Consider the following 23,553-nt stretch of genomic DNA (forward strand, 5'->3'; position numbering starts at 1 on the left):
AAAATGATGATTTTTTGATAAGAACTGATATTGGTAATCTGGTTTTTTAAGTATTGAATTTAAATGCTACTTTTCGGAGATTGATGTGATTTCTAATATGTTATTTTTATATTTCTGTTTCAGGAAATCAAAGCTCAGTTTTCATGAACCATAATGTTTCAAATAATGTTGACGACGGTGAGATAAAAGACTTATTGTTTTTTTCATTCTTGTCATCGCACTCTGTTTAAGTCATTACTTCTAAACCTTTCATGCATTTCCATGCTCACTTGCATGTGATTTATTTGATTCATCTTGTTCTGTTCTTAAGTTCACAAATGCACTTAGTAAGTTGGCTATCTTAATCGTTTGTATCAACATGATGTAAAGGGAAGTGTTAAGCTTTTGGCTTGTTGATCAAAATGGGCAGGTTTGTAATAGAATTCTGTCAACTGTTTCCTTTTATTGTTTAGGCACAGTGCCTCTGGCATGTAGATTAGTTTCCGAATTTCATAGAGAAGGTTATTTTGCTACATCTTAAAAGAATGTGAGGATTTGTTTAATTTGTCATTGTGCTTGGGGAGCAGGGGTTTGATGAAGGAAAAAATATATTTATTTTTGTTTCTTTATGACCTGAAATCACTTATCTCCTTTCACATACGTATTAATCCCTCTTTATGTATCACCAGCAGATGAATTACCACAGCCTAGCAGCCCATCAGTGAAAAAGTCTGAAGAGAAAGGCATTGTTGTAGTCCATGAAGTCAAGTGCAAACTTTATGTAAAGGTATTTGTTGAAGAAAATTTATACAAGGTTATGCTTGTTGGAACAGTATTTTAATGAAACTTTTTTCGTTTTTTCCTCATTCTGCTTTAGCATATGTGCTTTACCCGTATTTTAATAGTAGGAAAATTAATTTTACTGCTACTTCTGCGTGGTTAGAGATTTTACTTTACGAGTGATACATATCTTTCTAGAGGTAGTATTTGATGTGTGATTGTATTATGTATCAGATTGCTACATGCATTTTAACTTGCATATAACTATGAAGATTTCCATTTTCATATTTGAATCAAGTTAAATGCTCATTTTATAGCTTAACGAGGTTGTTTTGAATTGTAGTAGATATTAAATGAACGGTTTTAATTAATGCAGAGGCAATGCTTGAATGTGTATCAAAGTGACACATAGTGCATTTGCACAACAAATTAGGGATTTGGCTACAGATGAGTTGATATTCCAACCAGTTGGGAATCTTGACTATTTAAGTTTTGCAATTATTGAAATAGTTGCTTCTATCCTCAGATTCTGTTGCCCTGATCAACTGTTTGTGGTTTTATTTTTATTTTTTCACAGTAGTAAATACTTTTGTTTCCTTTCAAAAAAATCATCAGATTTTGTTTTCAGCTTTGCAACTTATGAAGTATCTGCTGTGTCATCGTAGGCCAAAGAGAAAATATTTGTAGCAAAGGTTTGATGACTAGATTATGTTCTTATGTGGTCTCAATGGAATTATGGGGATGTATATCTTGGCTTAAGACATGTGAATGTTTATATGCTGTATAGATCACTAGCTCTGATGCATAAATTAGGTTGCTAATCCATTGAGGCATATGGTTAGGAAAATGGTAATAGACATCTGCCATGTGTCACTTGGCATCAATTAGATTTGCGGGCTTGTCTGTACAGCATCCATACACATACTTGCCTGCATATGTACCTGTGCTTGTGTATATGTATTGTGTGGTCTATGTTGGTGTATGCATGAGCTTATGTTATGCAAGAATTCAATGAAAACTAGTTTATGAGATGTAGTCCTGCACCAATTCACAAAAACTTTATTTGTATTTATGTCAAGCCATTCCATCTTTGGCTTCATTATTCGCTGGCTGTGGATGGTGTTCTGTTGATGGGCACACATTACCAATGGCTTGGTTTTGTTGTTAATTGATGCATTGAAATGGTTTTTTATTTTGATTGATATGTCTTTGCTTTGCCTTTTGCTTCACCTGATACATGGTGTTTGTTCCAACATTCTCACTAGTAAATCTATTTATTTTCTTCTTTTGATATGTCCAGTCAAGTGATCCTGCTGATAAAGATGCATGGAAAGATAAAGGCACTGGGCAGCTTTACATTAAATGCAAGGAGGGTATCAGCAAGGGTACAAAAGAGTCCAAACCAACAATTCTTGTTCGAAATGATGTATGTTTCCTTATTGATATATATATTCAAATTCATGTTAGAGTGAAACTTGGGTGCTTTGTTTATTTCTTGGTGGCTTGTTGAATCTAGGAGTGGAATGCAAATTATTATAGATTTTTATTGACTGGTAATGACAAACCATGTCTATTGCCATTTAAGAAAAGCTGGTGGTTCTTATGGCTAATTTTTTTCATTAATAATACAACATAATACTCGGAATCATCTCTATTAACTGATCAATTGAAAGGGAGAAATTGAAATTTTGTATGTTAGATTCTTCTTTTTTCTTAGTATTGGTAGAGAACTGTAGAATGGGTTGATAAATTAGTCGATTGCTTCAAGCAATGACACTATTTAGCAATTTCTAGTGGCAAATAACCAAACTATCTTATGGCTATATCAAATAGCTTCAGGTAGAGCATACTTTTTGTAAGGGGTTTTTGAATTGTTTTGATTCTTATATTTAATAGCTTCTGGCATCTTAAAAATAATGAAATAGCTTCTAGCAATTTCATTCTGAAGGAGCTCTGCTTGAAAAAGCTGCGACTATCAGATTTTCATGGCATTGTTGTCATGAGCAGTGTGAACCGTTGCCACTTTTCACATTAGTGTTGTACATGTGCTATTCTCTGTTTTCCTCAAACTTTCCTCCCTACCCTCCCTCAAACATACTGACAACAGTAACAACAATAAAGAAAATGGCCTTGTCTGCAATCAAATTGAATTTGATTTTCAATTTAATATACCATTCATACAATTAGATGTGGGAATGTTTTCTTATTTGAATATTTGGTATCTAATTGTTTCTTGAATAATTATATGTGGAAATAGGTAATTTGGATTTTTTTTCTTAAACAAAATTCCCTCTTTTATGTTCATTTTCTTTACAGTACCATGTTTGCCCCTGTTTCTGGAACATCTTTTTTGACTTTTCATATTTCCCCCTTTTTCCCTCTTGTTTTAACCATTCAAGATTGCATTTATGATTTTTCTTAACCAGATACATAATTCTACTCTCTGTAATGTTTCTTGTGGCAGGTTGGAAAAGTGCTGCTTAATGCATTGTTATATCCGGGAATCAAGACAAATTTACAAAAGAATTCCCTTGTTGCAATATTTCATACTTCGGTAAAACATATTGATATGAATATTGCATATTTTAAGATCAATCAGTTATAATGGACAAACATGTGCATTTTCTTCCCCATTAAATTGTATGAACCTAAAGTCATTTTGGAGCTTCTTTTGTCGCTGAAATCATAAAATATGGAAAATATATATAGCAAAAGGAATTTGTCTGTGTAGTCTCTGAAATTTATTCTTAGTTCACGTTATTATAGAATAGATAAAAATAAATTCTATTATGTGGTAAAATGTTTGAAAGCGTGTGAAAATCTGTCAAAAATCATTTAGGAGAGCAAGATGAGTCAATCAGGCCTGAAATGAGCTGTTTAACCATACAAGGAACTTACACATATGCAATTAGAAGTATTTCTTGTAGCGTTTATGGAGTAAACAAATCTTGCAATTAATGGCTGATAACTTGCTTGGGTTTTGTAGAGTGACGACACTGGTAGTAATGATAATGGTACCGTTGTGGCACGTACTTTCTTAATCAGGACAAAAACAGAGGAGGATCGAAATAAGCTCGCAACAGCAATCCAAGAATATGCCCCGTCTTCGTGAAAGTAAATTAACATAGGTGATGCAATCTTTTTATTTATTACCTTTAGCTTAAGCAAATGTAATGATTGTGCTGGATGAATGGCATTTGTCCTTATTTTTATTTTTTAAATTTTGCAAAGTCTGTCATGTTAAGAAATGAGGCAGCATTTGATGCTTAAGAAGCAATGGGGGTCAATTTCTTAAGTCGGACTTGACTAAATTATTGTACGTTTAAGAGGCTATAGCAGGTAGCTGTATCATAAGAGAATAGTCAAAGTGATGAATACTTTGCTGCATAATTTAAGCTAAACTTTTTTTTGCCTTTTTGCCTTTTAATTGCTGTATACACAGTGTGCATGATAAAAGAAAATTTTGGGGTTTTATTCACCGGTTTGTATTGTGCCAGTGTGTGTCTTTGATTGGTTTCTGTAAACTTTTTTCTCCTGAATGAAAATTCCGGCAACGTGAGATTATAGGATTAACCTTTGCGGACACTTCGAAGTTTATTTCAAGCCCAAACCAAGTATCAAGCAATAGGACTGCTGTACTGCGATGCTTCTGATGGGTTTTCTTATTTTTTAAGAAATCATATTCATTCAGCCCCAATGATGGTAATGGTAAATAAATAAATAAAAAGAGAATATAATTACTTTATTGATTTTATCTGAAAACTTGACAAATAGACACTAAACCTGAATCTTATATTTTGCATATATGACAATAAAGCAGACCTGGGATTGCCGTTGAACATGCCTTTTCACATCCCTCGACAACTTCAGGTTTCATTTTAACTTATTGAATTTGTTCATTCAGATTCTGTGCTTAATCTAATTTGAGCTGGCATCCAAATCTATCCACTGTTTAATATAATCATAACTAACGTGAAATATTCTTCCCTCTAATTGCTGCATGTTTTGGTGTTTAATTAGCTGAAAATATCTTTTATTGACGGAGTTAAATATTAATATTAATTTTATTTGATGATATTTTTACAGTTGATCTGACATAGCAAATTACATTTTTCTAAGAGATAGAAAAGTTATCCAAACAAGATGTGACAAATGGAAATGGCATCCTCGACTATTTTCATTATGAAAAAAATTAGAGATTGAACACTCTCAATCAGTTCAGTTATACTATTACTAGCCTCAAAGTTACACTTTTTTTTTTTTTTTAATGATTAGGATGTTCGGACCAACTTATGCATGCCTACAAACCCAATGTTTTACAATAAACCACAAATATGTGATGGGTGACTCCAAGAAGTCAATGAAAGCAAACATTCTTGACCACCAAAACAACCCTTGGATTTCTCAAAGTTACACATTACAAGAATTGCTTGCTGCTCATAAAAAATATTTTCCAAATAAGAAAAGCATCATAACTCAACCACACCATTTTCAACTAAACAATACAGGCCCTGTACACCAGGAGTTCAGCTTCTCAGATACACCAATTCTGTCAGTGTCAGTGTCTATTGATCTTTCTGGCTTGTACTTTTTAGCAGACAAGCGATAATCTAAGAGATGGGGCAGTTGGGATGTGTGTGCATGATGCCCAACGTATCACTGATTCAGTAACCATGAGATTAAGCTGATCAAACTCACCAAGTCCAATTGTGTGATTCCTTTTATTGTGGATGCCTGAAACCCTTGAACCCAAGATTCCAGTCCTCCGAATTTCTGTTTCTCCTGATTTGCGCTTAACAGGAAATGTAGAATCCGGTAGCACAAATAGCTTTCCCAAGTTTGATTCTGCATCTGTAAAACAAAGACAAAAAAAACAGCTAAGCATGCCTCACTCATCTCATGCACAGCAGTAATTTAACAATTACTAGAAATCACCATACCCACTATGTTACAGTAGGACAACTGCCAATCTATTTATTAGTTACCTAAATTTTATTAAAACCAATGTCATTATGAAGTGATGATAATCCCAGAAGTGAAACAAAAAGGCAGTGCTTTTTCTTTGGAAAAAAGTTTTTGAGCTTTTTTGACCGAGAATTCTAACATTATACCATAAACACAAAAAAAAAAAAAAAAAATGTGGCAAGGAATAATAAAAACATATATACCTCCATGTTCTTCATCCAGTTTTGACATGTTGACCCTAAATCCTAAGGAAAGATTTCCTTGTTCAACAGCAGAACTTGGGCTGAAGAAAGTGAAGCTTGGCATTGATGGAATTGGAGATGAGAAGTCTGGTGTGCTCGATTCACAGCAGCTGCTAAAGGAAAATCCTCCATATCCAGAGCAAGGAGTACTGTCATCAACTACCAAAGTAGAAAATGATGATTTACAAGTAAATGCAGGTGACTGTCCCAGTTGACCGTCACTGAAGCTGTAGTCCTGTTTCCTAGTGACAAATGAGGCAGAAAAAGAACCTCCATCCGCTTCCAGCTCTTTACAACACCGATCATCCTGCCTGAATGGTCCTTCAGCTCCTTGTGCACAATCCTCCATCCAGGAGTGGGCTGCAGAGGAAAGCATCCAGTATTTTAGGCAAATGTTCGGAAAAAAGTGCATATTGCCTGGCATCTGAAACAAACAACACTTAACATGCAGTACCAAGAGGTACTAGTTCCATAATTATACTAGTCAAATACAGCAATCAACTAACACATTATACCTATTAAAAATATGACTTCATGTCAGACTTTTAGTTGATAAAACCCCAAACTGGGAAAACTATTTATGAGTGAAACTTTTTTTTTTTTTTTTAATTTGTTCTTTCATAGAAATAATCAAATCGACAATCGAGTCTCTCGAAGGCGGACTAATATGCAAGCCAAGCATCTAGATGGCTTTCATTTGATAGCCCAAGTGGCCGATTTAAATGTCTTGAGAGCCTCTTCAAAACATATTTACTCAAATATGGCGACATTTATTAACTTGCCAAAGGAAATGCCTCTGTATGCTAATAATCCAAAATAAATCATTCCATAGCTGAGTTAATTTTACATCAATTATATTCCCTTAACTACAACATCTATTCTTTTGATAGTAACTTGTAATCCAACTGTCATACACTAAGAATCTCTAACACACACAAAGGTTTAACCAACATACCAAGAACCTCTGCCGCCGAGAGCCTCTTGGAAGGATCTACTCGAATCATGCCCATGATCAGATCCCTGGCAGATTCAGAGATGTGATCCCAAGGATCAGACGGGAATCGTAGATCTGCAGCCCTAACAGCATCAAAAATTCTTGACTTAGTCTTTCCCCAGAAGGGAGGCATCCCACTAAGAAGAATGTACATGATAACCCCAGCACTCCACACATCAGCAGCTTCATTGTAACCCCCAGCTAATACCTCTGGGGCTATATAAAATGGACTCCCAACAGTCCCGAGCAAATTCTGGCCTGTTGCCATGAAACCAACATGCTAAGAATAAGAAAATTTCTAACCTGACTTAAAATTGCAATATACACTGAATGATACAGAAAGTTATAGGCCTTACCAGATTTTGTGTAGGTTGCAAGACCAAAGTCTGCTAATTTGATTGGAGAAGATGAAGATGTTGTGGCCAAGAGAATGTTTTCTGGCTTTAAATCCCTATGAACAATACCATTGTCATGACAATACTTAACGACTTGCATCAATTGCCTAAAAATTACTCTAGCCTGAATCTCAGGAAATCTCCCATATTTCTCAAGTCGGTGAAATAGCTCTCCACCTGCACATAATTCCATCAACAGATGTACATATTCCTTCTCCTCATAAACTGCTTTGAGGTCCACAACATTAGGGTGCCCTGATAACCTGGCCATAATTTCAATCTCCAGCTTGACACTACAAACATCATCCACCGTAACCAACCTATCTTTAGCAATTGACTTGCATGCCAAAACCTCGCCAGTAAACTTATCTAAGCATTCTCTAATGACACCAAATTGACCCCATCCTAACTGCTTTCCAAGAACATACTGATCACTCAAATTTGAGATCTGGGTTGCGTCCAAAATAGCTTCATTAAGGTTCGGAACTTTGTAACAATTATGGGATTGTGTTGAAGACCGGGTGATTTCATCACCACTGGTTATGTCCATAACAATGACACACAACTCTACCCACAAACAAAGACCAAGCTTTTGAGTTTCAATACTACCTAACCACCATCTTTTATGCTCAAAGGTCAATGTCACAAGCAAAAATGGTTCAGCTCAATTCCCATGAAAACAATTTCACTGAACCAACTTTCAAACTGACTTAGCCCTCCATCGTTACTAGACTCTTATTACGAACAAAGCCTCCAATTTCCAAAGTAAAAAACTGGCGGTCTTCAATGTTCTTGCATCTATCAGCTAGTGCACAAAATTATATTTCACAATTTCAGATTAACTTGCTTAAACCCCATAATTCTATATTCTCTTTTATTTTATTTCATATTTCTTATGCTTTCAGTTAAATCATACTTGAAATTCTATAACATAACATTTACAACAGAGAAAATAAAGACAGTCCACTTTTATTTCAAGCTTGTCCACAAATCCAGAACAAAACACACAAAACAGAACCTAAACAATAGAACTCAAACTCACCCACATGAGAATTTTCAAACTAAAGTAAGAAAAGTAAACTTTTTCAATTTGACCAAAACGAAAAACCCAGAAACAAACATATACTTTTGTCACCAAAACAGAATCACAACCCGACACAAAATAAATACCAAAGTTGAAATCTTTTTGAACTTTAACAAACGAAACATATAATGCATCAAACAACAGACAGTAGCCATTTACTTAGAAAGACAGAAACTGACCTGTTCGAAGAAACATTCAAGAACAACAACAAGAACAACTCCATCACCACCACTTCAAAACTCGAAGTCTTTGGTTTCTCTTACCAGTTCAAAAACTCTTCTTTACATTTTACAGGTAACCGGAAGAACCAGTTCTTTTTAAAATAATAATAAATATTTTATAACTACTTTGGTACTTGAGAAATATTGAGCAATACTCAAAAAAGTTATAGTCTGAGTATCACCCAGACGCTTGCTTAAACGTGTCACGGACTTACACGTTTTGTCATATTAAATTACAAATTTACCCCCACGTGCACACATGTGCAATTATAATGATCTTACAGGATGGATAGTGTGTTATTGGTTGTTTAAAATTGAAGGAACCTTCTCTTACTTATTTTATCAAAAAAATAGATAATTTAATAGTAAGTGGGGAGTGGAAGCCAGAAGAGCAGCCATGGGTGGATGGCCATGATTATGTCCTCATAATTCTGGGGTGAATATAATTGGCTGAAAATATGCATATTGCTTTATCATAATTCATATAATAAGAAGATGGATAGCAGTTGTAGGGAAAGAGGAGGTAAATGCTAATTCCAGCTGTGATTAGCTGTAGAAATACGTGTGCATATTTAATTTAATCAAATAAATTGTATGAGATTATTCCCTAGATATTTTCCTATGGTTTCATTTAATAAATTATTAAAACTTTCGATGGTGGTATGGGAAAAGGGGATATGCCAAACTTGAAAATAAAGCGGACCAGCCATACTCTTTTCATGACTTTTGACAACGCCTGAATGAATCTTCTTATCCACGTTTAGAAAGAGTTAAATGATTCAAATGCACTAATATATATTCTCAGTGAAAGAGACATTGACCCGTCGAAGGAACAATTTCATCCCTCAAGTTTGCTAATAACATTGACACATTTACTAGACCTGGCAAATGGGCGGGTCGAGAGGACACAGGCCAGGTGTAAAACGAGCAACATGTGCATGACTCGTACCCGTATGGGCGGGTACGGGTCAACCCACAGGTCACCCGTATATAATGTCATTTTCTATAATTTTTTATTTTTATATTTTTTTGTTATTAATTGCAATTTTTTCACTGTTTTTTGTTTTTCAAATTGCATACTTGAAGATGTAAATTGTATTATTTAAAAACTTGGTATAAAATTCATTTATTAAGCTTTCATAACTTGGTCAATTTGATTAAATAAATGGATGATTAAATTAAATTTGATTAGATTTCACCAAACATCATTAATTCATTATCAATATTTTTCATATTTATATCAAACTTCACCATATATAATTAGTAAATACTAAACACTAAACATACATAATAATTACTACTTAGTAAACACTAAACATATAAAATTGTTCAACATTCAACATACATACATAGTAAACACTAAACACTAAACAATTAAACATATAAAATTGTTCAACCAAACACTAAACAAACAAAGTCTATCACACATTGATGATGTTAGAAGCCGCCCTTGATTCTGTAATCTCCTTCTCCACTGGCTCTTGGCTTAATGGCACAACAAGCTGAGCATCATCAATTTTATCTTCTACAATTAACAAAATATAAGTTAACTATCGTAATATATTAACAAACTAAAATATTAAAACATGTTAAATATAAGTTAAAATGTTACCTTTAACTTCATATCCAGAAATTCATGTCCTGGTGCATATCAAAGACTGTGCATTCTCCAGTAAAAGTGAACTTCAATATTAACTGAGCACTTTGCTACCAACATTGAAACTGGACTCCGAAGCAACAATTGTTATTGGTATACTCATCATATCACAGGCCATCATGGAAAGTATCAGGTATCGATCACTATTTTTCTTCCAATGGTCCAGGATATCCAGATTACAAAATTTGATGCGATCAAACCTTGCCTCTCCCAAATAAGTATCCAATTCGGACTTCTTAGTAGCACTAAAGTCACTCTTGTAGTAGTCAAATTCCTGCACCATTTAAATATTTAAATTTAATAAAGCAAAATTAAAAAATAAACAAAACCTTATTAATCACAAGAATATAAAAATATATAGGGAGTAGTGCCTTACGCAAATATCATCTCCAAGGATATTAGGACTACTAGTTTGTACCCAAGGATCGCCGGGAACCTCATTTCAATATAGACCCTCATAAGCAACAAAAAGCTTATCCAACTCCTCCTTGACTAACTCCAACTTTCTTGATGCAACTATTGGGTCATCAACTTTTTTGTAACAAAACTCAACAAACTCAAACTTGAAACGTAGGTCCAGAATTGCTGCAATAGCTAACACAACGCTATAAGAATCCCAATATTTGTCAAACTTTACTTTCATTTGACTTGTCATGGTACTAACAACTTCATCCTCATTTTCCATTTCTTTGTATAAACGCATTTGAACTCTCCACTCATTTCTGAGGTACAAGTTTGCTGTGGGATATTGGGAATCCGAAAAAAGAGTAGTGATGTCATAAAATGGTTGCAAGAACTTGCAAATCCTCACCCCCCCCCCCCCCCCCTCCCAATCCCATTCTTCATCTGAAGGACAATTTTTATAATTGAGATCTATCAGTGACAAATGAACAAACACACGACGGTATATTAACGCACTTTCAAGCATTAAATAAGTGGAATTCCATCTTGTGGGAACATCCATTTGCAATCATTTTGAGCTCATCACACCAATTTGTTTAGCAAGTTCTCTAAACTTGATTCTTTTAGCCTCACTTCCTTTAACACATTTCACACTTTTACGAATCTTATGTAAAGCCATGCTAACCTTTAACCCTTCTTGGACTATGAGATTCAAGATATGTGCACAACATCGCACATGAAAAAAAGAACCACCACATAATAAAGCATTTTGCATACAAAGTTGACTCCTTAAAATGTCTTCCATCTTATCATTTGTAACACCCATATCAAGGTACGCAATTTTATTTATGCCCTAATACCCTTAGTTAGATTTCTCTGAAGTTACCTTAGACAAATGTGAAGGAAATTCTTTAAAAGTTCATACTTATTGAGCAATTAGTGCTCACTCCGTTATTCTACTGAGCAATTAGCAGGTACTTGATGATTTAAGATCGGGTGAGACGTCAAGAAGCGGAGGAGTTTGGCAGCACTGTCCAAGACTACCTTGTACTTATTAAAGTATATCAGTTATTTTGTGTATATATTTATATGAAGTAAAATTAGAATTTTCGGATTTTACATTATACACCTCTATGTATATATGTTTGCAAAAGTTATTTAATGGATTTTATCATATATTTCTTAAAGAATTACTAGCTAGATAGTATATTACATCATTATTACTTGCACTGTCTAATGTAAGAGAGAAGACTTTCTTTTCAGTCCCCCAATTTTTTAAGAAATCATACACTATTTATGACAAAAGAGCCCTTGACTGTGGAGGAGAAATATGGCAAACATTAAGAATTCTACTTTGTAACTCCCAATTCTCATCAAAATAGTGAGCCATTAAAGAAATGTACCTATCAATAGTACAAGAACTCCAAATATCAGAAGTCAAGCATATTCTATCTGAAACCTCTCTAAAGCAAGCTTAATCTTTTCTTTCTCCCTATAATATATCTTTAAGCAATCTGCCTTAGCGGTGTTTCTAGTATAAGGCTTAACTTCATGATTCAAATACATGTGAACATCCCTAATTCCTTCATGCTCCACTATTGAATATGGGTAATTATGTTTTATGATTCCTATTGTCATCTTCTCATGATAAATCTCTTGCGAAATCCTCAAACGTCTCAATTTAGTATCACAATCCATCATCAATTGATCTGCACTACTAATGGTACATTTAGGACAACCTTCCATATGGCCCCTCAAATTCTTAGTCCCATGAGTGGAACTACCATATGCACAAGACTTACTACAAATCAAACATCTTGCCCTCACATTCCCATTCTCTTCCATATATGTTGTGAATTGACCCAAAACATCTTAAACTTTAAGTTTTTTTGGACAAACAGTACTAGCACTAGAAGGAGGTTGACCTACGGCTACATTACGGCCTGTTTCTATTGCCTCATTAAACAAATCTGTAAACTCCTTCATGCCAAGTTAATCTAAAGGACACAACAGAGTATTTATATTTAAATTAATTAACCAATCATAACAATTCATCCAAAATAAAAACAAAACACTCCCATATATTTTACAAGCATATCAGCCCTACCAAATGGCTGGATTTTTCCAACTCAACAGTCAACACTTCTCAACTCCTTAACTCAAAAAACTAAAAACAGTAAGTTTTGGGACAAACTAACTTGAGTATAATTCAAATCTCAGAGGGCTCTTCTACAACTTAGTATTGTTTGAACTCTAAAATAAAACTAACCTGCAAAACAGTAGTTATTACTTATTAGTTAACATCTATGTTGAGTTATTAAAAATTAACAGATGCAGGTTTATTGACTATTGTATATCTCTAGGAATTTAGAATATTTTTCTCATAAGACACATACAATCTTTATATGAAAAATGTTCTACAATAACCATGTGTATAATTAACATATATAGGTAATCATGTTTAATAGTTTGATCTACATTCAAAATGAAGTTCAGGTAAGCATGTACAATTTAGATGATAACATAATGCCAAAGACTTAATCATTGAGGTGATCATAAATAGCAAATTGTTTACCAATATATCAACAAAATTGTTTACACAGCCTACATTAAATAAATTTATCATTATCACACATGTTAGAATTATTATTGTTTGTTTAATCAAAGTTTGACAAAAAACAGGGGAGTGGAAACAGAGAAGCTATGTTTTGCTTTCTTTATTCTTTGATTTGATTCATAAAAATGGTTGTAGGATATATGAAAACTCATTGTTTTAACTCTCCCCTTTTTGCAAACATATATGTATTATACAACACTAGCAATTTTAGAACCTTGCTCATCCTTTATTATACTAAGATGAAACACTTTACTTCATATACTGATGCCTAACATTAATAGAAATTCGAAATCATACAAAAAACTCAATGCTCACAGTGCAAATAATGGTAGTTAAATGTATTGTCTTGTTTGCCCAAAGCGTTTGTCAACTTGGTGAAATTAGAATACATAAAACAAATCCAGCATGTACAACAACAGGACAAATGTGTAAGTAGAGGGCCCTCCATCACTCAACCAAATATGAACACAAGATAAATGAAGATCGCAGAAACAAATCCCCTCTTCAAATGAAGGAATATGGTGTTGTTGTATCACAATCTTAAATGGTATCTTATTCCAGTTTGTGCATGAAGAATTACCTCTGAGAGTGACTGTTGTTGCTAAGAGTGAGGCAACGTTAGAGTGAGAGAGAATGAGAGTGAGAGGAGAACTGCTACTGTTTTTTCATCGATCTGGGTTTGGGAGTTGTCGTTCGTCGGCGTGAGAAGGTGAGAGAGTTGAGATTGAGCTGAGAGTCGCGTCAGAGTGAGACAAAATGAGAGTGAGAGGACAGTTGCAGTTGCTGTTGTTTCATCGTTGGTCTGGGTTTGGGAGATGTCGTTCGTCGGCGTAAGTGAGCATGAGAGAGTTGAGATTGAGCTGAGAGTCGCATCAGAGTGAGACAGAATGAGAGTGAGAGGAGAGGAGAGCTACAGCTACAACTGTTTTGTCATCAACTTGGGCTTCAGAGCTGCCGTTCGTCGGCGAGAGTGAGTTGTGAGCGTGACTGCGTGAGAGAGTTGAGATTGAGTTAGTCTGATTGAGTCGCGTTTAGACTTTAGGGTTTGCTAATAATATTTATTTTAAATTCATTTTTTTTCTTTTTAAATTCAATTGCAGGTACCCGCGGGTACTACCCGACCCACCCGCAAAATTCAAGGGCAGGCCGGGTATGGGTAGCTTAGAAACGGGCATTTTAGAGGGATATCGGTACTCGCAGGTACGGTCCCTTTTTTGCCAAGTCTAACATTTATTATAGTATATCTCAACTATAATAAATGTGGCTCCGTTTGGTTCCCTTTTGAGAATACTACTATTAGTATTCCCAATAAAGTTAAACAGTAAAATTGCAAAAACTCACAAAATTATTCAATATTATTCAACTTTTTTTAAACCCCCTAAATTTGTTAATTTAATTAAATACCCCTAATTTTTTTTTTAAAAAATTGCAAAAAAACCCCATCAACCCATATTTACCAGATTCCGGCCACCACCGCCGGAAAATGACCGGAATCTGGTATAATGGCGCACTATTGACTGAATCTGGTCGGTAGTGCACCGATCTAGCCTTTTCCGGCCAGATCCACGATGGATCTGGCCAGAAAAGGCCAGATCTAAGGCTAAAGATCTGGCCGTTGACGGCCAGATCTTTGGTCGTAGCCAGTCGTCAACGACAGTCAACACATGGTCGTCGTTGACCATCAACGACAGCCGTATCTTTGGCCATCGTTGACAAGAAAATACGACCAGATCTGGCCATTGCCGGCCAGATCTAACCGTAGATCTGGCCATTGCCGGCCAGATCCACCGTGGATCTAGCCAGAAAAGGCCATATCGACACACGACCGGCAAGATCCAGCCGGTCATGCGCCGATACGACGACTCCAGCCACCCTCCGGCTGTGGTGGCCGGCTGTCCATATTTAATGGGTGGGTTGGGGGTGTTTTTGTTAACTTTTAATGTTTTATTATAGGGGTGTTTAGTAAATAAACAAACATAAGGGGTATTTTTATTTATTTCCAAATCCTACATCGTAATACCTGTCCAATTCAACTTTTTTTAACTTTTTTCCAAAAAATTTTTTAAAAAGTGTAAAAAAGTAAACCAAACGGAGCCTGCGTTTCTAATTTTCTCTCTAACTATAAAACCACGACCATACTTAGATAATTAATTAATGTTTTTCTTACTATAATAAACCATAGAAAATGTGTTTAATATTTCTGATGGTTATAAAAAGAGGGAACATCAAATTACAACTTAATTGCGTTAATTATAAATCCAATCTAAATATTTTTTTTATCAATTTCTCAAATTTTCCCGGTGCATGTTATTGTCTGCCACTTTTCATGGAGGTCCCTATCTAAGTGTTTCGTACGGTCCATTTATACTTTACTCTTTCCAACATATCATTTACATTTACACCACGCCTTCAAATAACATTTTTTCCTATAAAGTCCTTTTAAATTTGGTATTACTTATTAGTTAAAGGTTGAAGCGGGGATGACATGACACAACTCAATATGAATATCACAACAAAGTAAATATCTTCAATTTAATCTACATTGTCCCCTTGAGATATCTTCAATTATTTCTATTATCATTTACCGCCTTCCTGTATTTTTTATATTATTATTGTATTTAAAACTACAAATATGACCATCTTTATTTCTACTTTAATTGCACTTATGAAATACTAAATTTGAATTTTTTATTTCCAATAATCTTCATAAAATATATCTTTCCAGTAATATAACATTCTATGAATCAAACGCATTCTAAAGGGTTTTAATGATTTCCACAATGTTTAGGTCACAAAAGGAGGTATGAAATAAACCGTAAAAACTCATTAAATTTTTTAAATATTCTTACATAATTGCATGGTGCCACTACAATTTTTTTTTTTTCATTTCACAAAAATACGATGCGTTCTTAGTTTTTAATTATCTATTAGTATATTATACATTAGTTTATCTTTTATTTTATTTAAATAAAGTATTATAAATGTCTGTTCAAAAGATGTACAATTTAATTTGTTATAAAATCTCATGAAAAGCTTTAGCAAATCGGGCTATAATTGTATAATTTAATTCTCATTCTCATTTTTATTTTTTATACCTTAATTTATTTGGAATTTATTAATAATGGTTTATTTTAACGTATATCCTAATAATACATGTTAATCTCATTACAATTCAAAATATTTATTGATTTGAATAAACTTTATGTATAAAAAGACAAAAAGATTAGTGTGTTTGCTTTATTATTTTGAGTAGTATTTTTGAAATATTGTTGATAAGTAGAGTTTTGTGATTATTACGAGGTAAAATTTAAAAATTAAAACCTCACAGGTTTGCTAATTTAACTAAACACCCCAATGTATAAAATTTTTGAAAAATGACAAAAACAACCCCACCACACATAGTTGCCAGATTCCAGCTATCACCGTCGAAATTTGGCTAGAATCTGGCGTTACAGCCCATGATCGGCTGGATCTAGCCGGTTGTGCGGCGAGATAACCTTTTCCCATCAGATCCATCGTGGATTTTGTCGGAAAATGTCAGATCTACGACCAGATCTGACCGTGTTTGGGCGTCAACGATAGTGTTCTAAACTTTTTTTTGGGGAGTGTTTAGTTAAATTAATAAATTTAAGGGGTTTAAAAATATTTGAATAAAATATAATAGTTTTTTCTGAATAGGGAAACAAACGTGTATTTTGGAAATAGTATTAATAGGATAGGAAAAAATAATTAAGCAAACGGATTAATAATTTTCACTATATTGATATTCTATCAAATTTGTATTATAATGATTTTAATGTGTGTTCTAAAGGTGTATATTAAGAAAACTTAATATTTCAAAAGTTACTGTAACAAATTAAATATAAAGAGTTAATACTTTTTAGTATAAAATTGTATATATGTATTTTTATGACATTAATTAATATTTCTATTGTTTAAACTAATTAAAATCTGTTATCCAAATCACCAATTATATGAGTGATTAGGATTGATAGAAAAAAAAAAAAAGAAGTAGGAACATAGTACGTATTGATACAGCAGAATATGGGTTGGCCTGATTTAAACTTAAAGGTCAGATAAATTGTTAATTGTTGTTTGACAACATTTACGTCAGTTTGACTTTAACTTCTGACCATTAGATTATATGAAATGAATGGTTGAAATTCTGTTTTCAAATATTATAATGCCAAAAGCCACTTTAAATAATCTGCATTCTGCACCCAGCCCAACGTTCTTGGTTCCAGTTTTCCAGGTTTACCCTTTGACTCTTGCTTTATCCTTCTATGCTTAAATAATAATACTCCGAGGTAAATGCCCCTGCCAGTCCGTTTAATTATAACCCTACCCTTTTCATTGGCTTCGTTAGGATTGAGCCGTTCTGGGTATCCTGTATTTTTCAAGAGAATTGGAACCGCACAATATAGGAATTTGTGAATATTAGTAGCTCAACATCCCAGCGATAATTCAGGGTAGATCTTATCGTCTACACACATCATTTTCTCAAATTTGTTAAGTTTATCCCTAATTTAGTACAATAATACTAATCTCGCAAACATCTCTCAGTAACACCTTTTCCTAACCCCATGTGGCAATTTACAATTGGCTTGGTCAACGGGACCCATTGTTGGACAAACGGAACCCTCGCAAACTAATTAGTTACGAGTTGACATGTGACATTTGTAAGAGAAAGTTTGTGAGAAGTGTTTGTAAGTGTAGTATTACTCTAAAATAATTCAATTACATTAAAACACATTAGTTTGTATATGTAGTATTACTCTAAAATAATTCAATTATATTAAAACATATCAATTTGTATATGTAGTATTATTCATTTTTAATATAGGGGTGATTATTATATACAGTATAATCAAGTAAATATTCAGTGAGGACATTATTGCCTTTCCATAAATGTTAGGTCATTTTTTTGGGGTTACATTTAATGAATTGTTATAGCTGTATGTGGTCATTTTAATTTATTTTATTTAAAAGTTTTTGAATCTGGATTTGTTTGGATAGTTACGTTTGGTCGTATGACTCGTATAGACGTATAGTCGTATCATATTCAACCGACATTCAACTTCGATAAACCAGCTAATTTCAAATAATTGAAAAAAAAATTAAGAATTTTGGGATATAAATACAAGTTTTCAAATAAACATAATCTTATTTGAATTATAATAAAAGGCAATTGAATTTTAAAATTACAAAAAAAAAAAAACCCTTAAGATTGTTACATTCAAATAATTTTTGATAATTCCTATTTGGAATTTTATGTTTTAACTTTACCTGTGATTTGAGGAATATAAAAGATAAATTAAACAAATTTCATTATAAATATGTTCTATAAATTATTGTATTATTTGTTATTAATATTTATATGGATAATGCTATAAGTAGAATGAAAAAAATTAGGAGTATTTATATGCTATAAATAATGTGACATTGTATTCATTTTTGAATGAATTCCAGAGATATATCTACGAGATGACAATATTTGTTTAAACAATTATGGAAAGAAACATTGATGAGTTGCAATCATTCTATTTCTTATTCTCTTTTATATTTTAAACGGTTTTATATGTAATTTAATTTTAATATCCATACTCACATATAATGTTTCAAATAGGAAATATAGTTTTGTATTTTTTATTTAACTATCAATTATAATATGACAAAATCTATTCAACATGAAATTTTTTTTCCTAGTTATAACTCAACTATTGAAAACTCTTAATTCACATCAAGTAAACTCATTCAACTTGTTTTATTGATTGCATTGAGTAACACAAATAGTCAATTTTGAAAATAAGTTATTTTGCGGAAATTCCCTTTACCTCTACCTCTACCATTATGCAATTTGGTAGTTTATATCCCCGATCGAGGATTTGAAGTCGAACTTAAAAAGCCACCTACAGATGCTTTAAACCCAATCATTCCAGATAATGCTTGTATTATTTGTATTACGGTGGCTATTGACACATAGTGAGCTGATGTTTATTGCCGAGATATTGTCATTGTTTTTTCTCCAAGAAAAGAAGTTCACAACCTACCTCCATGCAACATCGCTTCGTTAGACTTTCACTTTCACCTATTGTGGAAAATTCTTTGTTGTTGCCTCCCATAGGAGTCTTGGTCATGTCTCAATCCCAACATGGCTGATTATCCATTCGGACCAACCACTTATCATCACCTTAGACCATCTCCAACCCATTGCACCAATTTGGTGCAAAATTGTACCAAATTGGTGCAAAATTTGGTACAAAATACTATTCAATCTCTAACCTACAACACCAAATATTGTACCAAAAAGAATATTCCCTAGAATATTCTTTAGAATATTCTTTTTTTTTCTTTTATTGTAATAATCAACAATTAATCTATTTCACTCATTATTTTTGTATATATTAATTAAATATTNTTATACATATTTAAGATAAATAATTTGAATCATAAATGATTAATAAGATAAATAATCTTTACATAGTGAGGTTTTTACACAAGCTAACCATAGTCTCATGTGATTCAATTAAGTTCAATTATAAGTAAACTTATATTCTTATTATAAACAATACGAAAAGATATTGTGAATTAAATCACAAGTGGTTTGAATCAATTGCAATTAATATCTTGAGAACAATTTATTAAATCCCAAGGAGACGAGAGTCACTTAAATTATACCATTGCTAAGCTCCGTAATGAATTCTTTATTTCTTGTTCATAAAATGAACTTGCAAATAAATCTCCAACTAAAACAATGAATTTTTTTTTTAAAAGGTAATTTTGCTGTATTTTATATAATTTAATTTTTATCATATCTCCTATAATTTTAACTGTATTTCATATGATTTAATTTGTTTTTTCTATTTTCTTGAATTTTTTTATATATAATTAACAATAAACAAATGTTGTCATTCTCAAATATTAATAATATTATTAACACTATCATCATCATCATCCAAAACATACATACAAGTTCATATATACAAATATGTAACATTACCAATTTTTATAATATCTCATATCTTATACCTAAAATCATCTATATTTCATGAAGTGTTAGTTTTAAATCATCATAAAAAAAATAAAAAAAAACCTCGAAGATCCTTTAAAATAAAATTTTATTTTAAAAAAGCCCACTCTCTTAGTTTGCTGAAGAGGTCTTTTAAGTTGGCTATTGGTGAACGTTCTAATTTACTATTAACCTTAGGTGTGATTAACACTATGACTATAACTATTTAATTCATAAATAATAAAAATATAATTACTCACGGTATGAATTAGAATATCTATAGTTGCATACTATAAGAATTGTAGCAAATTAATTTTCACATTCTTTATTTGATACAAGTTTAAATAATTTATAGATAATGCACACATACTATCTATATATTTAAACTAATAGCTAATAATGATACTATAATATTGTTACTACCATGAAAATAAAATTTATATAGCTAGATACCTTAATTAGCTACAAATTTCAACATTTTAGAGCTAATGCACAAATAATAGTCATATATTTAAACTCGTAGCTAATAATGATACTATATGCCATGTACATAAAATGTTTAAAGCTAAATACATTAATTAGCTANCCTTTGATTCATTACAAACTCACCCCCATCCCAACCTATTCTCCATGAAAAATCCTTACAATTAACTCTCCACTTTTCCTGCTAATTAGGGGTAGAAAGGTCAAATTGTCCTTAAGGAAGAAAATATCTAAAACTCAATCAACCTTTTATTCGGCCCGTCGCCGCGGCGAAGAAACCTCTGTCGCCGCGACGAAACTGTCCAGGGAGTTCCCCTTGGTTTCAACACATCTTCACCGCGGCGAAGCTTCTTCTTCGCCCCGGCGAAGCACGGCAGACTAAACTTCTTCTGTTTTCATCCAGTTTTCAGGGCAAACATTCAACACAACACTCAATCAAACAATAACTACAAAAGCCAACTCGATTAAGGGCAAAAGAGGAAACAATAACAACGTACCTCAAGCGGGGCGTTACAAGCCGTAAAAGAATTCGATTTTATCAAGAACAAAGATGAGCCCTATGTTTACAAGAAAGTGAATGGGAGCGCAGTAGCATTCCTAGTGTTGTATGTCAATGACATACTTCTGATCGAGAATGATGTACCAAACTTGTAGTCGGTAAAGACTTGGTTATCCAAGTGCTTCTCCATGAAGAACTTAGGGGAAGCAGCCTACATCTTTGGTATAAAGATCTATCGAGATAGATCGCATAGGTTGCTTGGCCTAAGTCAGAGTGCATATATTGACAAAGTATTGAAAAGATTCAGTATGGAAGAATCCAAGAAGGGATTTCTTCTGATATCACATGGTGTTTATCTCTCTAAGGAATTATGTCCTAAAACACAAGATGAGAGAGATAGGATGAAGAGGATCCCATATGCGTTAGCAATTGGATCCATCATGTATGCCATGTTATGTACTCGGATTGATGTCTCATGTGCTTTGAGCACTTGTAGTAGATATCAATCGGATCCAGGTAAGCATCATTGGATGGCTATCAAGAACATTCTTAAGTACCTGAAGAGGACTAAGGATATGTTCTTGGTTTATGGAGAGGAAGATGAGCTCGCTGTAAGAGGATACAGTGATGCTAGTTTCCAAACGGACAAAGATAATTATCGATTGCAATCAGGGTTTGTATTTTGTCTCAATGGCAGTGCAGTGAGCTAGAAGAGCTCCAAGCAAAGCATTGTAGCGGACTCTACAATGGAGGCTGAGTATATTGCATTGTCAGATGCGGCCAAGGAGGCAGTCTGGATTAAGAAGTTCGTCACTGAACTTGGTGTGGTTCCTACGATTGTTGATCCTATAGACATCTATTGTGACAACAATGGAGCAATTGCTCAAGCTAGGGAACCACGGTCTCATCAGAAGTCCAGACACATACTCAGACGATTCCATCTCATCAGAGAGATAGTTGAGAGGAAAGACGTGCAGATTAGTAAAGTGCATACTGACGACAATCTCGCAGATCCACTGACAAAGCCTCTGTCGCAGCAGAAGCATGAAAGGCACTTGAGATCATTTGGTATTAAATACATGAATGATTGGCTATAGTGCAAGTGGGAGATTGTTAGAGTAGATGCCCTAGAGCCAATCAATTATTGTAGAATTGACTCTTTGTAATAATGTTCATTAATCAATAAAAGGCATTTTATTCTATATCGCGTAAATCATTATTATTGCAATATGTATTGATATATGTCCTTAGAATGGTAGAACCGTGACGAGGGTATCAAGTGTTTCAAATCTTGATAGTGAGAACCCTATGAGCACATATGGTGGCTATTCTAGAAACGTCCGTAGCCCCAGTATTATTCTGAAGTAAGGGCACAGATAATACGGTAAGGCTATCATAGTGTTGAACGACCCTGTCGAAAGGCAGTGACTGATCTCACTTGTCAAGGTTGTTTGGTGACAACCTGGTGCAACACATGGGTGCTTCCTGTAGGCGATTACACCGCAGCAAGTTCACTGGACTGACCCACCAGAGGATTCCATATGGATGGTAACCCTAATGTCTATGGAACAAATCCTCAAACGAATGGTAGTGCATGTGATCCTTAGACTTGAGATCATCGGAGCGCCTTGTGCATCGATTGGTGTAGTTTGACACTAGCCTAACGCAGTTCTTTTCAAAGCTGTCAATACGGTGGTGATTGGCTGCATCAAGGAGTGTATCAAGACTATGGTGGATTGACAGAGGATTCAACACTCCCAGGTTCGGGAGAAGTTATCTCACAGCGCAATTCAGTATATGGTAATGACATTAAAATTGTGGCCACAGTGGGATTGAGTTGTTGCTCTATCCAATTTATAATACGGGTCATTGGTCTAGAAACTGAATACATAATATCGAGAGTAACCGAAGGTTGACAGTATTTCTATGTCTTCGTCTCGTCGAGATAACGGATGATGAAAGGATCGAATTGCACGGTAACCATATCGTTGACAGGTAGCTATTTTGCTGAATCTGAATCTATCGGGTGGCCATGATGCCTTGCTAGGGGCCAATCTTAGTCTGTGTATTAGTGAGACGATTAATTGGTGTTAATCGCGATACTATACACTGCCGGTATGATGAGGAGCCTATGGGTCACACACATAGAAGATAATTTAAAAGCCAAGAAGAAAGAAGGGCATTTTCGTCTTTTTAGGTGAAAGGGTATTTTGGTAATTTCACAGT

General features: G+C 33.8%; 2 protein-coding genes across 4 annotated transcripts in view; one reads left to right on the forward strand and one right to left on the reverse strand.

Annotated features, from left to right (window-relative positions):
• Nucleotides 1–23,553, forward strand: part of LOC116142877 — a 57,069-nt gene that overhangs the window by 3,077 nt on the left and 30,439 nt on the right. The gene's annotated exons all lie outside the window — the stretch shown is intronic.
• Nucleotides 4,982–8,726, reverse strand: LOC116142875 (calcium-dependent protein kinase 17-like). 2 transcript variants are annotated; one of them, XM_031428288.1, is made up of 5 exons: nt 8,619–8,726; nt 7,317–7,803; nt 6,922–7,218; nt 5,928–6,326; nt 4,982–5,610 (listed from the first exon to the last, which is right to left on the reverse strand). In XM_031428288.1, exons 2-5 carry the CDS (start codon nt 7,624–7,626, stop codon nt 5,351–5,353), a joined length of 1,266 nt encoding a protein of 421 aa, XP_031284148.1. In that variant the 5' UTR covers nt 7,627–7,803; nt 8,619–8,726; the 3' UTR covers nt 4,982–5,350. The 2 variants fall into 2 exon arrangements, with proteins under 2 accessions (XP_031284148.1, XP_031284147.1); XM_031428287.1 differs by having other exon boundaries at nt 7,317–8,160.

The sequence above is a fragment of the Pistacia vera genome, unplaced genomic scaffold (genome assembly GCF_008641045.1).
Source record: "Pistacia vera cultivar Batoury unplaced genomic scaffold, PisVer_v2 Contig421, whole genome shotgun sequence".
NCBI lineage: Eukaryota > Viridiplantae > Streptophyta > Magnoliopsida > Sapindales > Anacardiaceae > Pistacia > Pistacia vera.